This window comes from Meriones unguiculatus, chromosome 1, assembly GCF_030254825.1.
Source record: "Meriones unguiculatus strain TT.TT164.6M chromosome 1, Bangor_MerUng_6.1, whole genome shotgun sequence".
Taxonomy (NCBI): Eukaryota; Metazoa; Chordata; class Mammalia; order Rodentia; family Muridae; genus Meriones; species Meriones unguiculatus.
In genome coordinates this window covers 175,217,065-175,233,397 of record NC_083349.1, presented here as the reverse complement: position 1 = coordinate 175,233,397, position 16,333 = coordinate 175,217,065, and the positions used below count along the sequence as shown (strand labels likewise).

The 16,333-nt window shown below is 36.6% G+C and overlaps 2 protein-coding genes and 1 pseudogene across 2 annotated transcripts; 1 reads left to right on the top strand and 2 right to left on the bottom strand.

The window, feature by feature from the left end:
* Nucleotides 1–13,876, top strand: part of LOC110561338 (selenoprotein K-like) — a 61,702-nt pseudogene extending 47,826 nt beyond the window's left edge.
* LOC110561347 (olfactory receptor 8B8-like) lies at nucleotides 1,891–2,857 on the bottom strand. Its single transcript, XM_021657727.2, has one exon. It carries the CDS (start codon nucleotides 2,840–2,842, stop codon nucleotides 1,913–1,915), a length of 930 nt encoding a protein of 309 aa, XP_021513402.1. The 5' UTR covers nucleotides 2,843–2,857; the 3' UTR covers nucleotides 1,891–1,912.
* A 1,524-nt stretch (nucleotides 13,877–15,400) lies between the features above and the next one.
* LOC110561349 (olfactory receptor 8B8-like) lies at nucleotides 15,401–16,333 on the bottom strand. The gene has a single exon (XM_021657729.1). The coding sequence runs from the start codon at nucleotides 16,331–16,333 to the stop codon at nucleotides 15,401–15,403; it is 933 nt and encodes a 310-aa protein (XP_021513404.1).

Here is a 16,333-nt window from a genome sequence, read left to right as displayed (position 1 = left end):
CAGGCTTATTCATGGGCTAGTCCAGTGAAGGTAATTTCTCAGTTGAGATTTCATCTTTCCAAATGACTCAAGCTTGTTTCAAGTTGATGTAGAACTTCATATATGTTAAAAATAAAATTTTACACCATGGTACAATCTAGATTGTCTAGTGTTTTTTCTCAGTGGAGCATTACCAAGATGAGGCATTTTTACTTGGAAAACAATCCAAAATATTTAAGTGGTATTTTGTGTCTTTGATTAAGGGTTACTATATTGTTTTCTTTATATAAAGCTATATTATAATGTTAGCATCACTGTAAATACAAACAGCAATAAAAAATAATGCATAGTTCCATAGGGCAGTTACCTTAAAGATACCATACATCTGTATAAGTTGTGTACTGTCAGAACCTGAGAGCCTGACCTGTTCTCTATGATTGTGGCTTCACTCACTTTTCCTATCTCATTTCTGATTCTGTTGAAAGCAGTCTCTGAATTTACTTTATAAATTCATGATCAAAATGGGGTCTTACCATTCAATTTGATGTACAGATACAAAAAGAAAATAGAAAGAACAAAATTGGCCATGACATAATGTCTCTTAATGTCTGGGAGCATCACAGGCAATGTCACCGAGTAGAAACTAAAGAACACATGCTCCAGAAGAGAGAAAAACTGCCATCTGTGTCTGAATGGTCTGATCCTATTGCTGAAATACCAGTAGTAAGGGTAAACCAGAGATTGTATGAAGAATCCACGGCTCACCCAAAGACTTTATGGGTACCAAAATTAAGAAACATGACATAAGGCACTCTATACTGTTTTCATTTTTTGTCTCTACAAGCTGAAATTATGAATACATTAAAGCACTTTCAGTTAAATAATACAGCTGTAAAACATAAAATTTGAAGGATAGTTCCTCAACTTTTTTTATTTCAAAATTTTGCTTTTACACATTGCTTTCCATACTTTTGTTTCCATAAATCATTCTTTATCCTATAATAAAAATTATTTTCCACATAATTATATTTTGTACAATCCATTCTCTACCCAGCACCCTAAAGCATTTCAGAGCCTTTTAGTATGAGAACTCAGACTCTTACTTAAATCAATCCTCTACTGGCATAGTAGGCATCTTCTTTACTCCTAAAAGAAAACATTAAATGTTCGTTAGGAGGACATAATGATGGAACAAAAGCGCATTAAATGTAGAGATCCTAAAGCAACACACAGTAGACAAACCCCAAGGCTGTCATGTTGCCTCATATTTTATTTCAGTGTAATAAAACCAAAAATATGGGGGGGGGAGTAGGCAAAAAATCAAACATTTGAAGATTTATACTTTCTCTGATTGAGGATCCTTGTGTGATTTTGTAAATTGTCAACTTACGTGAGACTCAGTATCACATTCACATGATTAAAATATTTTAAAGATGTAAATGTGTTAGTTTATAAGTTAATGTCACACAGCTGACAATTAACTTTATATATGTAATGCAGGTGTTTTAAAGGCCAGTTTAGAAAGCTGTATATCTATTCATCATAGACATCTAAAAGTGAGATTTTTCTCACCCATTGGACAAAGACAAAAACACAGAGTGTGATATTAAGCAACTGTTTCAAATAACAAATATCATTAGTCTTCCACAAATATACAATGACAATGAAGCACAAATAGCAGAATCATTGTTTATTGAATATCTATAACTATAATTCACAAAAGAAAATGTATGTAATGTGATTCTTATAGAAAGATAATGATGAGGAAAAATTATACATATTGAACAAACATCTTACTGCAAATCTGTAAATAAGTCAGTATCCAATTATTGTCTTCGTATTATGATATCATAATGAAACAAAACTGCTAGCAAAAATATAGTTAACATAGAGCACTTGTCTGTACTGTATCTATATTAAGATTAGGCTGTGACTAAAATCTTCTACTCAGGATATTTTTTAAGCCATCTTTGACATCTTTATTCCTCAAGCTATATATTAAAGGGTTCATCATAGGAACCACAATGCTGTAAAATATGGAAGAGAACTTTGCCTCATCCATAGATACAGCTGAAGAAGGTTTAAGATACATAAACGCGCTTGACCCAAAGAACATTGAAACGGCAATTATGTGGGAACTGCAGGTGCTGAAGGCTTTGGACCTGCCTGCAGTGGATCTTATTTTGAGGATGCTGGAGAGGATAAAGCCATAAGAGGTAAAGATGATCACAGTGGGCACAATGATGTCTTTTCCGGTTACAATGAACAGCTCTATCTCATTGACATAGGTGCTGGTGCAGGAGAGCTGCAGCAGGGGGAGGAGATCACAGAAGTAGTGGTTGATGGTGTTCCCATCACAGAAGACCAGCCTCATTACACAACCGGTGTGAATCATGGCGCCAGAGAGTCCCATGAAATATGAACCAAGCATAAGATAGGAACACATCTTTGGAGACATGACAACATTATATAAGAGTGGATTGCAGATAGCCACATAGCGATCATAGGCCATTGCTGTCAACACATAACATTCAGAAATTGCAAAAAAGCCAAAGAAGTAGAACTGGGTCATACACCCCATGTAAGAGATAATATTTTTTTCTAGTATGAAGTTCATCAGCATTTTGGGTGTGATTAAAGAAGAATAACAAAGGTCTATGAAGGACAAGTTAAAAAGAAAAAAGTACATGGGTGTGTGAAGGTGAGAAGTCAGCACAATTAAAATTATTAAAATCAAATTTCCAAATGCAGTTATCATATATATTACTAGAAAAATAAAGAACAGGGGCATTTGGAGGACAGGCTTGTCTGTTAAACCCAAGAGAATGAATTCAGTTACAAAAGAGCCATTCGCCGAATACATTCTTCTTTCAAGAATCTGTAGAGACCCAGAAGAACCTCATAGAACTTCCAGTAATATCTTCTCACACAAAGTTGAGGTATAGGCAGCAGGTGTCTGCAAAGAACAACCCAGTCTCAGTGAAACCATTTCTCACACTAATTATGAAGTGAAATAACAATTGCCTCCCTGTGTTAAAAATCTGTAAGGTAAATATAGCTGAAAAATATATCCGTAACTGTCCACATCGCTGAGCCTGGGAATCTTGTGTGCTGACATTATTAACCAGAGAAAAGGGTGAAATGGAATGGATCAAGATAGAATTCTTTATTCTCACTTCTCTTTATTCATTCAGCTTCCTCTTAATATTAAAAGAAGTTATAAAAACTTAGTGTTGACCTCAGTTTGATGTCTGTGAAGTTAATATCAAGAACTCCACTCTCAACAAAGATAAGAAAGAACCAGAGTCCAGAAATTCTTAAGTTACTGCCGGTCTCTGAAGAAACTCCAAGAATATAAAGAAATACAGATTTGTTCATCAAGAATCAGATTACTTAGTAAGACACCACAAATGGAGTGTCTGCTGACTCCCTGGACATGTCTGTCTTTCCAGAAATTGTACCTGTATTTTAGGATTGAACAAATGATGAAAAGGAGGGTACATGAAGGACTTGAAAATTCTTTTCAACTGAAAGCCTAATATAAAGCTGAAATACAACACACTTGATGGAAAATTCTGCACAATCTTCTTCTGTTCAATCTATAAAAGTTGAACATAAGGGCTGCTGGCCTCTGTGGAGTGAAAGCCAGGTACACAGGCTAAGTCAAATGGAAATTCAATTGTACATTATAAATAAGGTCTGGAATCTGATATCAGCATGATTAAACTGTTAGGAATGTCACACTGTATACCTGAGTTTGTTACAAGATATGAAAATAAGTACTTATTCATCATATATGTCATTCTTACACATTAATGATAATCAATGTCTTAAAGAGGAAGACACTATCATGAATAGGTTTTTAAAACTTACCATATTTAAGAGAGAGAGAAAACCCTGCTGTTACCTAATCATTGTCATTTATCAATTATCTTAGAAGGGTACTATTGGACTCTGAAGCCAATAGTTCCTTTGAGTTTTAAAAGGACACTGTAAAAAAAAACATTCTAAGATGTTTTCTGACCCATTACTCATAATTCATAATGATGCCACTGATGTCAGAAGGAAGATAAACAGTATTCCTTTTATCATGTGTTCTCATTGATGAGACTTCATAAAAGTCAAACAGGTACCATTTCCTTTTCCACTTGCTGTCAGCAAAATAGAAAGATTCCTAGTCTTTTCTCAAAAGCAGGTAACAGATATATAAGCAAGGAATGAGGTGGTTACATTTATATGTTTGACCATGATGTATGTTTATTTCTTTAGGGATTTAATGTTTTAATCAGACATAAATGTTTCTTTTGGGATTTTACATCCTTCATCCTTGAGTCATATTAAATTCCTATCTTCTAGCACCTTCTTTTCATATATAAATTTATTCCTTGTTTCTTTCTTTATTTGTTTTAATGGTAATGTTCCAAAAGTCTACCCCATGGCTCTATTATTTTTTCAAAAAATAAAAAGCATAGTAATACATCCATGCATTACACTCTTTCTTAGTCATTTTTCATTAATTAATTTATTTAATTAATTATAGTTTATTCAATCTGTATCCCAACTGTAGACCCCTCCACTCCCAATTCTACCCTCCCTCCCTTTTCTCTTCTCACACACCCCCCCAAGTCCATTGATAGGGAAGGCCTCCTCCCCTTCTATCTGATCTTAGTCTATCAGGTCTCATCAGGACTGGCTGCATTGTCTTCCTCTGTGGCCTAGTAAGGCTGCACCCCGCTCAGGGGTTGGTGATCAAAGAGCAGACCACAGAGTTCATGTCAGAGATGGTCCCTGTTCCCATTAATAGGGAACCCATGTGGACACTGAGCTGCTATTAGCTACATCTGTGTAGGGGTTCTAGGTTATCTCCATGAATGGTCCTTGGTTGGAGTATCAGTCTCAAAAAGACCCCTGTGCCCAGATTTTTTTTTCTCTCCTTTTGGAGCTCCTGTCCTCTCCAGGTCTCACTATCTCCCCCTTCTTTCATAAGATTCCCTGCATTCTGCCCAAAATTTGGCTTGAGTCTCGGCCTCTGCTTTGATACGCTGCAGGGTAGAGTTTTTCAGAGTCTCTCTGTGGTAGGCTCCTATCAGTTTCCCGTTTTCTCCCAGACAATTAGGAATAGTGCTACCTCAAGATCCAGCTATACCAATCCTAGGCATTTATCTAGAAGATGCTGAAGTATACAACAAGGATATTTGTTCAACCATGTTCTTAGCAGCTTTATTTTTAATAGCCAGAAGCTGGAAATAACCCAGATGTCCCTCAGTTGATGAATAGATACAGAAATTGTGCTATATTTTCACAATGGAATACTGCTCAGCAGTTAAAAACAAGAAAATCATGAAATATTCAGGCAAATGGTGGGACCAAGAAAAGATAATTCTGAGTGAGGAATCCCAGAAGCAGAAAGACATGCATGGTATATACTCACTTATAAGTGGATATTAGACATATAATATAGGATAATCATACTAAAATCTGTACACCTAAAGAAGCTAATCAAGAAGAAGGACCTCTACTCTTGCCTGATGCGTCTAAAACAAAAAGGGGGAACTATAGAGAGATGCGGAATGCTGTGCCTTAAAGATGGAGCTGGTTTCCGCCTTCCACCTTCCCGATGGTGAGTGCTCTCTGTCAGGAACAATTCCACATTTGGCTAAGACTGAGGATCTGGCTTGCTTCCATGTATGTGGACCTATCTGCATTGCCCACGTGGCACGCCTGGGTTGGCTACCCAGAGGCTATTTAAGCTGTGGGCTGGCTTTCCCCAGGGTCCAAGGATTGTTCAAGGTTCCTGAATAAACTGCATTGAAAAAAAAAAAAAAAGAACAATAGCTAACTTTAATGTTCTTCCTTTCGTGTTTGGTTTTGTAAATAAACATGAAAAGTGATCATCTCAAAAAAAAAAAAAAAAAAAAAAAAAAAAAGAAGAAGAAGGACCCTGGGTAAGAGGCTCAATCCTCATTCAGAAAGGCAAATGGGATGGACATCCCTTAATCATTTTTATTACTCTGTGGTTGGGTGGTAGGACCTTGTACATATTAGACAAATACTTTACTGCTCAGCTACTTTCCATCCTCTAAAATCAGTATTTATATGTTGTACATTTTCACATTGTTGACATAATTGGTAATTACTGCTTGACTACTTCTTTATTTAAAAAAAAAAACAATAGTTCACTTATATTTTCCAGTTTGAATGCTTAGCCTATATATCTTCACTAATAATTTGGAAATTTTATTTTATATTTCTTTGTCTATGGCTCTTCTTATTAGCTAAGGGAGGGTAAACACATAATGACCTTTGCTGGACTGCTGTGTTAAATCAATGAATGACATATTGCTCTGTATAAGAGAAATAATGAAATTTCATGCATAAATAACTTCTTGGGTTTATGAAAGTCTATTGAAATATTATTTCATCATGGCTTTAAAATATTCTGAATTTAAAGTATATTTAAATCATATGAATAAATTATACTGTTGGTGCTACAAAAATAACTGCACACAAAAATTCTGATAATTTGCCAACCACAGCTTCTCATATCTGTCTTGATAAAGCCATAATGTTATACAAGTACAGATTAAAGATGATATTACTGTGAGCAAATGCTGTAACATCATCTCAGTTTCAGAAGAGACAATAAAAAGTACAGTGTCATTCTGCCTTGTTACCTTAATTTATTTTTCTTCATAGTATGGGTCAGATAGCACATATTTTGTGGTCTTTAGGACTTTTTATACACACAAATATTGGGCTTTCACATTACTTAAGTATTGTCCATAGGCTGCATATGGCCATCTATATTCTCTCTATATGTGAGTATATTTGGTAAAATACATTATGAATTATTCAAATCCTAGTGAAGCCAGACTTCTTGTGATTATGTCCAGTCAATTTTGGATTCCATGCCAGTCTGGCATGCACAGTAACTTTCTGGGTAAAATGAGCTACATAGTGATATTAAGTATCGGAAATGCAGTGCCCTTCCCTGAAAATAAATTAAAATTTGAATTAAAGTATATTTCCCATACTATACTAAGAATTTTCAACCTTTTCTTGGAAAGCAAGACGATATTTCATGGTCTGTAGGACTCTATTGTATGCAAAGTCTCTCTCTCTGTCAATCAGCAAACGAGTATGGGCAAATGTCTAACAAATTTTACTTGTAAATATTGAGGATATACCTCAGATTTATAGGTATTTTGTATCACCTATACATGTAGCCTGGGGTTCAATGAACAACATCAAATCTAGGGGGACACTAAGTGTGAGTCAGACAGTGATATAGTTAGATGTATATCAACCGTTTTACTTCTTTTAGATATTGTGTGTGGGTGTGAGTGGGTATTTATTGCATACGTGTTTGGAGAGTAGGGTTGCGTATATGTGTAGAGGCCACAGGAAGTTCTCTCATTTTCTGTTCTACTGTTATTCAACTTATTGTTTGAGAGAGAGTCTCTAATAGAATGTTATGGCTGGGAACTTGAATTCATGTCTCATGTTTCCTCAGCAAGTACTTTTACCTGATTACTGATGGAAATCATCAAGTCTTCCAAAAATAAGCATGGATCAATGTATTACAAACAAGATATGAATTTCAGAAAATATATCAAGAGTTTGGCCTATACACTCCCAATCACCCTCTGAGGAGAGTGCTGACAGTTAAGATCACACCCTGGATTTCTTTCCTAGGTCAAGTTAAAGGCTGATGCTTTTGCACTCACTGTCAGTGATTCTTTGAGGCTAAGGAGCCTCAAAGACTTCAGCATCTATCCCAAATCATACGTAGAGACTTTAAATGCCCTGAGACTTTGGACCCCACATCCTGTTTTGATTTGAGGTCATGAAGTGTGCCAAAACTTTGGAATACATCATAAATTGACTTGTTTGGTCCAGAAGCATGACATATCTTTATGTCTCATTCCAGTGGCTCTCTGAAGCAAGAAACTTTATGAGACCCAATGTCAGTTGTCATGAACTTTTGATTTTGCATTCTAGCTGTACCTTATATGATACCAAATTTTAGTACATCAAATTGTCTTTGTGTCTTTTTTGTTGTTGTTGTTGCTGTGGTAAAACATATAAAAGCAACTTTAAGGTACAAATGGTTGTTGTGTGAGTCAAAGAAAGAACTAGAGACAGCAATTTACGCATTATCATTATCACAGTCAAGAGATGAGAAAGACTGAACACCTGCATTTCTACTACCAATGTCATTTTCTCCACTCTTCCACAGTTCAGAACCAAAACTTAAGGAACAGTGCCACCCACAGTGGTACACACACCAGTTAGTGTAATCAAGAAGATCCCTACATGTATATCCACAGGCTAACTTGATCTAGACAGTCTTATACTGAAACTCTCTTCTCAGTTGGTTTTACTACTTTTAAATTGTGACATTAAACTGGTTTTAAACATCTCTAAGTATCATGACCAGCAAATTATGAAAGAGTAAAATCTTCCCTCTTGAGTTCGCAATTGTTTTATGAGGAGCAGAAAAATCAAAAACAAGACATTATTAAGAAAACTGCATACCTCTCCTATGGTCTATTACACCACTGCAATGTATCTCCACACTGATCTAGATAGTAGTGACTTTACTCTTCCCGAGAAAAATGTAAATCCTACTAGTGATTTACCCAATTTCTAATTTACTCTGGGAGATTAAAGCTTGGATTTCTTTACTTACTGTGATTTCAATGTTCATAGCTCAATGTTTTCTTCAAAAAGCACACCATGTAAATCTCTTCCCTTATCACAGGCTCAGATTAATTAACGGTAAAATATACCAACGACAGTGACAGAAACAACAACAACATGTGCACTGATGGGAAAACTCTACGTTTATCTTGATAATAAACATGCCTACATATATCAATTTGGGGACTACTTTTAAACTAAAGATCATTGGAAGTTATAGGACACAACATGTACATATTCTGATCCTATTTTAAGACTATTGTATCTTTACATGCTGTGCCTAGCTTTTTGTTGGTTAAACACAGCATTTTAGCAGAATCTCATATTGGTTTACTTCTACCAATACTTAAGTGGATACATCTGTCGCTTTGCTGAATATAAATGTCTTACCGAATACGCATGCAGAGACAGTGAGTAACTGAGTCAATATGTATTTAGTTTTGCTGTAATGAGAATGTAGTTTCAATGGAACACAGGACTAAAATTTGCAGGGCTCCACCCCTGGGGGAGGTTAAGGCCTGAAGAAGGGTGGCTGCAAGAGCTGCAAGGGAGGAATGAGTCAGGCACTGAGATCGGGAGGCATTTTGCAGACTGACTGAGAAGCAGTCTGGGTGCTTCTTTATGTTACAGCACTTAGTAGGCAGGGATAGAGCGTAGTATTCCAAAACGGATCATATCGTTTTTGTTCCCAGACACGTGTTGTAACTTCTGCTTGTTCATAATTTAGTCATCATTGATAAATCACGACAGAATTATCTCTTACAATCATTTTTCCTCATCAACCCCACAACCCAAATTTAGACAATATTGTAGCTTCAAGGTCATATTTTGCCAAAGCATGAAGGCATCTTCTCAAGTTCTTGTGTTTCCAGGTACTAGACAGAAATAAAATCTCCAAGCCAGCCTGGGCAGATTGTCATTGTCAATTTTTAATAATCAGAGTGCAAATTGTCATTAGGCCTAAGGAAAGTCTTTAGATATTACTCAATTTCTGCCATAATGTGTTTATAGTTTATATATTTGTAGAATTTATTTATCTAATCTTGGAGGGTTTTTTTTTTGTTGTTGTTGTTGTTGTTCCTTGGTCATATGATACCATAGTGGCCCTGTAGGAGTTCATTTTTTTCTCCTAGTAGTAAGAGAGAGAGGCCTTACTACTTTATTCTTTTATCATTTAGCTTTGCCATTCTTTGCCCATTAGTATTATGAAGAGGCTTTTAATTTGATCTGCCGCCAACTCCTCTAGCCTCCTGAATATTGTTTACTTTTTTTTAATCAGTTACATTTTATTAACTCTGTATCCCAGCAGTGTCCCGATCCCTCATTCCCTCCCAGTCCCTCCCTCCCTCCCTCATCTCCACCATGCCCCTTTCCAAGTCCACTGATAGGGGGGACCTCCTCCCCATTCATCTGATCCTGTTTTATCAGGTATCTTCAGGACTGGCTGCAAAGCCCTCCTCTGTGGCCTAACAGGACTGCTCCTCCCTTCGGGGGTGGGGAGACCAAAGAGCCAGTCATTGAGTTCCTGTTAGAAATAGTCCCTGTTCCCCTCACTTTGGGAAACCAATTGGTTACTGAGCTACCACAGGCTACATCTGAGTGGAGGTTCTAGGTTATATCCATACATGGTCCTTGGTTGAATGTCAGTCTCAGAAAAGACCCTGTGCCCAGATATATTTGGTCCTTGTGGAGCTCCTATCCTTTCCCCATCAGACTAACTCCCCTTCTTTCTTATGATTCCCTGTACTCTGCCAAAGGTTTGGTCATGAGTCTTTGCTTTGAAAACACTGCTAGTTAGAGTCTTTCAGATGCGCTCAGTAGACTCCTGTCATACGTTCAATGCACATCCCATCAGTCTTTCTAAACGAGGATTGATCATCTTACCCCATGTCCGCTCAATTGATTATCTTTTATAGGTGTATAGATTTCATTATGTTTATCATATCTTATAGGTCTATATAAGTGAGTATATCCCATGTTTGTCTTTCTCCTTCTGGGATATTTCACTCAGAATGATCTTTTCTAGATCCCACCATTTGCCTGCAAATTTCATGATTTCCTCCTTTTTGATTGCTGAGTAGTATTCCATTGTATAAAAATACCACAATTTCTGTACCCATTCCACCACTTAAAGAAATGCTCATCCTCATTAGCCATCAGGGAAATGCAAATCAAAACGACCCTGAGATATCACCTTACACCCATCAGAATGGCCAAGATGAAAAACTCAAGCGATAACACATGCTGGAGAGGTTGTGGAGAAAGGGGAACCCTCCTCCACTGCTGGTGGGAATGTAAACTGGTACAACCACTCTGGAAAGCTATCTGGCGCTTTCTAAGACAACTAGGAATAGTGCTTCCTCCAGACCCAGCTATACCACTGCTAGGTATATACCCAAAGTTTGTTCAAGTACACAAAAAGGACACTTGCTCAACCATGTTTATAGCAGCTCTATTTGTAATAGCCAGAACCTGGAAACAACCCAGATGTCTATTGTTTACTTTTTAAAGTTTACTTTAATTATCTTGTTCCTGAGTGAGTCCAGGGGCAGATGTGTCAAGGGTATCTAAGGCAGAGGCCCGTAAGGAGGTTTCTGGCACATTTACTTGACTCATAACCTCCAGTGTGTAAGGAAGACCTTCAAGTAGGAGCAGATGAGGATATCTCCCTAAAAGTGGGGAGGTACTATGGCAAGGACATTCCTGGGGAAGCTTGGAATCAGTACTCCTTGGAGAAGGGATAAATGATTCATAAGAAAGTTTCCATCAACCCAATATCTCAAGTTGTACAAATAATAAAATCCCTCAAGTTTGCAACATGTAGAGACCAAAGACAAACGAGTGGGAGACTGCACCACAGCGATTTCATCACTTGACTCAGTTTTGCTGGATCTTTGTTAAGCACTTGTGCTGCCTTTATGGCTTTTGCTGTTCCCAATAGATATGGCTGTGCCAAAAATGTAAAGGATATTTACCTTAATGTACACAGACAAAGAAGAAGCATGTCCCTTTGCTATATAATTAAAGTTACACACCCATTTCATAAAAATGTAATGTTTTAAATGTGTCTCTCTGTTTATATGTGTTTATATATGTACATACATGTTTCTCTCTGTATATACATACATATTTGTGTAAGCACATATATGTGTATATGTATTTGCAAAGTTCAGTATAAACAGGAGTAGAATGCTCTTAACAATGACTAGGAGTTGGGGAAATATAAAGGCAGATATAAATAATTTTATGTTCTATTTTAATAATATTCTTAGTTTTGAGATGATAATATAATTACAATTTTCCACCTTTCATTTCCTCTCTCCAAATCTTCCTCTGTACCCCACATTTTACTCTCTTCTAAATTTATGGCCTTTTTCTTTAATTGTTGTTTCTTTATCGGGGATATACTTAATATACAAGTGTAAAATATGATATTTTATTTTTAGTAAGGCTTTCTATATGTCTGCCAAATAACTATTAAATTTCATGGAAACAAACAGCATCATTCAAAATTTAGGCACGTTTACTCTGCATGTAATACAATAATGATATTAAAGTCCTGTAAGAAAACCTCATAGACCCTTTTCATTTGACCCGCCAGGCTTCCAGTAGAGGACACTTTGTTATACCCCTTGAAATACCAACCCTAAACAGCAGTAGCAGTTTGCTGAGAGAAAGATTTGATTAATTAAATTTAAAGCTTCATTGTGGAAACTCTATCCCACCCTTAAGTAAGAAGAACATTTTTTTTGTTATAGACAAAATTTATAAACTTGTACATCAAAGTATAAATATCTTTTCAGAATTATAAATGTCCCAGTGCCAATGTAGCTTTCAGCTATGACAACACATTATGTCATGTTATACCACATCACCTATACTTCCTTTGATACAACAAACCACAAAAGCACCTTACCTTTTAAAACATGTTGAGAAATACCATTTTGGAAAAATCCAGATATATAAACAGAGTTTAAGATGGCCACAGGTGGCATAGTCCACAGTGGGTTGGGCCCTCCCACATCAAAGAAAAATTAAGAACATACTACAGAAATGTGCCTACACGTAAGTCTGATGTAAACAATTCTTCAATCGATGTGTTCTTCTCCCAAATGTGTTGACAACCAAGATTAACTATCAAACATCCAATCATCACAGAGAGTGTTCAAAGTTTTATGAATGTTTGAGATTTCTAATAATCAGAGATATAAAACTCAGTCTAAAAGTTTACACAAAATCTGATCAAGTCGTTGTTTAATTTTTATTTCTCATTTTACACACAGAGATTTTCTATTTCTTAAGTGCATCTTTGACCTTTAATTTCTATTTTTTGCCCTCATCTAGATGCCTCTTAAAACATTTTGAGGATTTTGTCTGAAGAAGTTAGATCCTGTCTTGAATCAGTAATCCTTAACTTCACCGGCAAAACATGAGTCCTCTGTTTAAAAAGAGCCAGCGAACAGTTTTACTGAATATATATAGCTACCAAAATAAATGCTGAGGTGAATTTATAGATCATCAGCAAAGAAAATAATTTCTCATATTTTATTTTAATTGACAGGTGTATTTTAAAGAGTGGTAGGGTCAGTCGCTTGGAAGTGGGCAAGCGGAAGGAAGATGGTTTACATCTCGAATGGACAAGTGTTGGGCAGCCGGAATCAGTCCCTTTGGAGATTGTCTTTTATAACAGATTTCTTCTGGGCAATAGCAGAATTTGTGGTTTTGTTTTTGTTTTTCAAACTTTGCTTCAGCAAGATATGAAGAAAAGAAGAGGCTATGGCAACTCATCTGATTCCAGATACAATGATGGGACAGAGCCACCTGGAAACTCTCCACGAAGAATGGGTGGAGTCAGTCATCTCCGTGGCCCCAGCCCTCCTCCAATGGGTGGATGAGGAAGGTAAATGTCTGCTCTGAGAAGCAGACAGCTAGACATGCACATGCGTAGAAGGAAGTGATCAGGAGGTGACTCAAGCAGGATAAGATGGTGTATGTCTAAACAAGAACTGCCCTCTGTCCTCACAGATGAATGAGGTCAGGCTGGGAATTCCCTCTGCAGGATATGGCCTGACTGAAATGCAGTTCTATAAATGTACATGTTTGTCTCCTTATCTTTTTGTATAGTTTACTAAAGTATTAATAAAGTTTTAATATGTAAATATTTTTAGGTTGCAAAATTTGATTCTTCATCTTTATATGATTAAACTCAAAATCTTTGTGGAAGAAATAAAGGTCATGTGTTTAGTCCTGAAAAAAAAAAAAGAGTGGTAGGCTTGAAATCAAGATATAAAGACTCGTCAACTTTAAGAATCCTCTTTCTAATATAGGGTTGGTGAAGATCCTTTCCCAGTCTGTAGACTGTCGTTTTGTTCTGACAACAGTGTCCTTTGCTTTACAGAAGCTTTTCAGTTTCATGAAGACCCATTTATTGATTGTTGATCTTAGAGCCTGTGTCTGTTGGTGTTCTGTTCAGGAAGTTGTCTCCTGCACCAATGAGTTCTAGGCTCTTTTTCTTCCAACCGATTTAGTGTGTCTGGTTTTACGTTGAGGCCTTTGATCCACTTGGACTTTAGTTTTGTGCAGGGTGATAAATATGGATCTATATACATTTTTCTACATGTAGACACCCGCTTAGACCAGCACCATTTGTTGAAGATGCTGTCTTTTTTTCCACTGTATGGTTTTGGCTTCTTTGTCAAAAATCCCTAGTAAGGGGAACAGGGACTATCTCTGACATGAATTCAGTGGCTGGTCCTTTGATCACCCCCCCCCATGAGTGGGGAGCAGCCTTGCCAAGCTACAGAGGAGGGTAATGCAGCCTGTCCTGATGAGACCTGATGAGCTAGGTTCAGATGGAAGGAGTTGAGGACTTCCCTTAACAGTGGACTTGGAGAGGGGCAGGGAGGAGATAAGGAAGAAAGGGTGGAATTGGGAGGGAATGAGGGAGGTGGCTACAGCTGGGATACAAAATGAATAAATTGTAATTAATATAAAAAATAAAATTTTAATAAAAAAACCCTGTTTCATTATATAAACTGTCTCATGAACTTTAATATTATATATTTTTAATAGTGCATTTTAGCAATAAAATGTGCTTGGTTACATTTACAAGGTAAATATCAGACATCTAGTAAACAAATGTTCTGTGTATCCTAAGTACACCTGCAATATGAGTCATAAATCATAGTCAATGCAAAAATATTTATATCTATTAAAAATTGGCTTTAGAGAGTAATATGTTCTTGTCCAATAAAGGATAGAAAGACAAGAACACAGACACACAAAGACACAAAGAGGATTTCAGGTTTGATTTCAAATGGCAAATAAGGATGGTTCTCTGCATAGCCATGCAGACAACTTGATATTTTATTCAACGAGAAAACTATTCAGTATCTCCTGTGATAATGGTTATAGTAACAAACAACAAAAGAGAAGAGCTACTTAACTCTATTCTAAATGTGGTAAACTGATAAAAGCATCAATTATTCACACAGTGAGAAAACAAAACCTATTGAAGAAAATGACTAGAAAACAGATATCTAATTTCAATGAATATGAGAAAAAAGAAAACTAATGTTAAAATATTTGAAACAAAGCACACTAAATAAAATATGTATCACAATAAGATAATTAAATGTAAAAATATAGTGTCAAAAATATAGCAAACACAGATAATCTCTCTGTGGTTTGACTACAGGTTCAGAGATTCAGTTTCTGATCAAAATATTCTCCTGCTCAAGGTTTTTCTCAGGGCAATTTTAACATCTTTGTTTCTAAGGCTATAGATTAAAGGGTTCATCATGGGAACCACAATTGTATAAAAAACAGAAGAGAATTTTCCCTCATCCATAGATACAGCTGAGTTAGGTTTGAGATACATGAATGCACCTGATCCAAAGAACAGACTAACAGCAAGCATATGGGAACTGCAGGTGCTGAAGGCTTTAGACCTGCTCTCAGTGGATCTTATTTTGAGGATGCTGGAGAGGATGAATCCATAAGAGATAAAAATGATGACAGTGGGTACAATGATGTCCTTTCCTGCTACAATGAACAGCTCTATCTCATTGACATAGGTGCTGGTGCAGGAGAGCTGCATCAAAGGCCGAAGATCACAGAAGTAGTGGTTGATGGTGTTCCCATCACAGAAGGTCAGTCTCAGGATGCATCCTGTGTGTATCATAGCACCAGAAAACCCCATCAAATATGAACCAAGCATAAGATAGGAGCGCACCTTAGGAGACAAGGCAACATTATACAAGAGTGGATTGCAGATGGCCACATAGCGATCATAGGCCATTGAAGTCAGAACGTAACACTCAGAAATGACAAAGAAGCAAAAGAAGTACAGCTGGGTCATACATCCCATGTAAGAGATAACATTCTTTTTTTGTATGAAGTTTATCAGCATTTTGGGTGTAATCACAGAAGAGTAACAGAGATCAATGAAAGACAAGTTAAATAAGAAAAAGTACATGGGTGTGTGGAGGTGAGAATTTAGAGCAATTAGAAAGATCAAGGTCAAATTCCCCAATGCGGTTATCATGTATATTACCAGAAAGAGTAGGAACAATGGTATTTTGAGCTCAGGCTGCTCTGTTATCCCCAAGAGAATGAACTCAGTATCCAAAGAACCATTTTCAAAAGCCAT